The 2,592-nt window shown below is 36.6% G+C and overlaps 1 protein-coding gene across 1 annotated transcript; it reads left to right on the top strand.

Annotated features, from left to right (window-relative positions):
• The first annotated feature begins 204 nt into the window (after window positions 1-204).
• LOC145165520 (28 kDa ribonucleoprotein, chloroplastic-like) lies at window positions 205-1,872 on the top strand. Its single transcript, XM_079084252.1, has 4 exons — window positions 205-593; window positions 703-798; window positions 1,140-1,427; window positions 1,500-1,872. The coding sequence occupies exons 1-4, from the start codon at window positions 240-242 to the stop codon at window positions 1,602-1,604; spliced, it is 843 nt and encodes a 280-aa protein (XP_078940378.1). The 5' UTR covers window positions 205-239; the 3' UTR covers window positions 1,605-1,872.
• The last annotated feature ends 720 nt before the right edge of the window (window positions 1,873-2,592 follow it).

The following is a 2,592-nucleotide window of genomic DNA, read 5'->3' on the forward strand; positions in this document are numbered from 1 at the left end:
AAGAAAAGAAATTAAATCTTTTAGTAAAAAGAAAAAAAAGAAAATGGATTGATGAGTAATGAGTTGAGTGTAAATTGATAGTTCCATTATATTAGTACATTATAGTTGACATAGGAGCCCATTTTGGATATTTGGGCCACAACCCACCAATTACCAAATCCAAGAAAACACAACAAAACACCATAAACACAATATATTATTTGTTTCCTTTATCCTTTCTTCAAAGGAGGGAAACAAAAATGGCGTCACTTGAATCACTCAAGCTCTCGTACTTCCATCTCTCGTCTTCTCCAAACGCCCAATTACTTTTCCCAACAAAATTAAATCTCTCAATTTCATTTCCCACAACCAAGGCCAAAATTATCCTCAAATCCCCTCTTTATCCCCTCCCTCTTCCAATTTCAAGAAAATTCCAGGTATGCTTATCCTCAGCAATCGAACAAGAGATTTCAGTAGTAGAAGAAGAGAAATTGGAACAAACCGAGAAAGAAGATAACAAAAGGAAGCTTTTTGTTCTTAATCTTCCATGGTCTTTCTCTGTTGCTGATATCAAGAATCTATTTGGCGAATGCGGAACCGTAGCAGATATTGAGGTTTAATTCTTCGCATCACACATATGTTCTTTCAGTGTTTTATTGGGTACAATTTGTATTATACTGTGATTTTCGGTTGAAATTTATTTATATATTTTTTGTGTTATAGATAATAAAAAGGGAGGATGGGAAGAGAGGGTTTACGTTTATCACAATGTCTTCTGGTGAAGAGGCTATGGCTGTAATCAAGAAATTCGATTCCCATGTAAGTTTTTCCTAATGTTTTTAACAGTTTTTTAAAGTAGTTCGATTTAATCTTAATCATGAATTTGAGTCTTCAAAATGCAAAACTTTGGTGGTATGGCTTAGAAATGTTCATAAGGGCCTACATTTGACCTACATTGTTAGTCAAAATAGACCTTTTTTCTTGTTACTCAGATTCTTATTTAAGTAAATCAGGCGCAAAATTTGTTTCTAGATCACACAAAGGAGAGTTTTCGATGATTGTTATCACAAATCTGATAGATTTCGATCAGAAATCAGTTCTCCATTTGACTTCAAAAGTCGTTTTTTTTTTACGATAATTCTTGATTTCTGTTGGTGTAGGAACTTTTGGGTAGGATTCTGAAAGTTGAATATGCTAAGAAATTCAAGAAACCAACACCACCTCGATCTCCATCTTTACCAGGTGTGGGTGAGACGCGCCATAAGCTGTTTGTATCAAATCTTGCATGGAAAGTTAGGGCTTCAAATCTTAAACAATTCTTTGGTGATTTCAATCCTGTTTCCACTAGGGTTGTTTTCAGCCCTTCTGGAAACTCAGCTGGATATGGGTTTGTTTCATTTTCCTCAAAAGAAGAAGCAGATTCTGCAAGATTGGCCTTAGATGGGAAGGTAATCGATTCATTTGTCATTTGTATACCAATCTTGAAAAGTCTCAACCTTTTTACTTCTGTTTTTATGTAGGAGTTGCTTGGGAGAGCGATTATTTTGAAATTTAGTGAAAAATCGGGTGATAAATCTGAAAGTAATGAGGAAACCACTTCAGAGGAACAACCTGCTGAATCATAGTTTATCATAATTTATTCATCTGGTTGACTGGATTATGGTAAAGAGGAGATTGATGGGAAGAGAAATTGATGATTTTGTTTTGTCATCTTAAATGAAAGAAGCTATGGAGTTGTACTTCCTAAATGACTACATCTGCTCAAATGTATCTTCTTTGATAAATATAATGATTCTGATGTGGCATTTATCGTGTTGTTGTTGCCGAGTAAATTGGAACATGTTAATCATAGTGTGAACTGTGAAGTAAGAGTAAATTGTGTATGTTTTGTCATTTTTTTTTTGAAACTGCGAAATTTTATAAATAAAAGACAAGGGTCGAAGCCTTACAAGGAAAAAGACTCGGCAAACAACTAAACTAAAACACAACACCAAAGCATCTCCAATCCCCACACCCCCAACCAAGACAAAGCTACAAGACATTAAACGGAGAACAACACCAATTTGCCCAATTACAATTACCAAAATTACCTCTATGCTCAACCCACCCAAAGACCATAGTAATAATATTGTCTGCAACTTTGGCAGGGGTTGTAAGCACCTGATTAAAAAGCTTATCATTCCGGCCCTTCCATATACACCACAAACCTCCGTACATGATGGTAAGAAAGACCTTCCTTTTTTTGGGGCAATTTCCCCACTTAGCAGCAAAATTCAAGGCTTCAGAGACCGAAGAGAAGGAGACGAAGGGGACATCACACCACTTAAAAATCCACTTGAACACCTCCTTAGCGAAATCGCAAGCAATAAGCAAGTGGTCCGTTTCATCCACACCATTAATGCAAAAGAGACACCTAGTAGAAGCTACACCTACACCCCTCCTTAAAGAGCCATGGAGGAAGGGATACTATCCAAACTAGCCCTCCAAACAAAGCAGATAATTTTTAAGGGGACAAGATGCAGCCAAACGGTTGGACTATTAGTCCCAACAGTAACTTTGGAGTCGATAAGCTTACGAATGTCTCGAACATAGAACTGCCCGTCGCTAGAAAGT

Source organism: Lactuca virosa, chromosome 3 (assembly GCF_052849685.1).
Source record: "Lactuca virosa cultivar CGN04683 chromosome 3, Lactuca_virosa_CGN04683_v6, whole genome shotgun sequence".
Taxonomy (NCBI): Eukaryota; Viridiplantae; Streptophyta; class Magnoliopsida; order Asterales; family Asteraceae; genus Lactuca; species Lactuca virosa.

Bases quoted from the DNA above. Each gene is read 5' to 3' on its own strand.
- LOC145165520 (XM_079084252.1), top strand. From the start codon at position 240: ATGGCGTCACTTGAATCACTCAAGCTCTCGTACTTCCATCTCTCGTCT. The intron at 594-702 runs GTTTAATTCTTC...TTTGTGTTATAG, and splicing joins GAACCGTAGCAGATATTGAG to ATAATAAAAAGGGAGGATGG. The intron at 1,428-1,499 runs GTAATCGATTCA...GTTTTTATGTAG, and splicing joins GATTGGCCTTAGATGGGAAG to GAGTTGCTTGGGAGAGCGAT.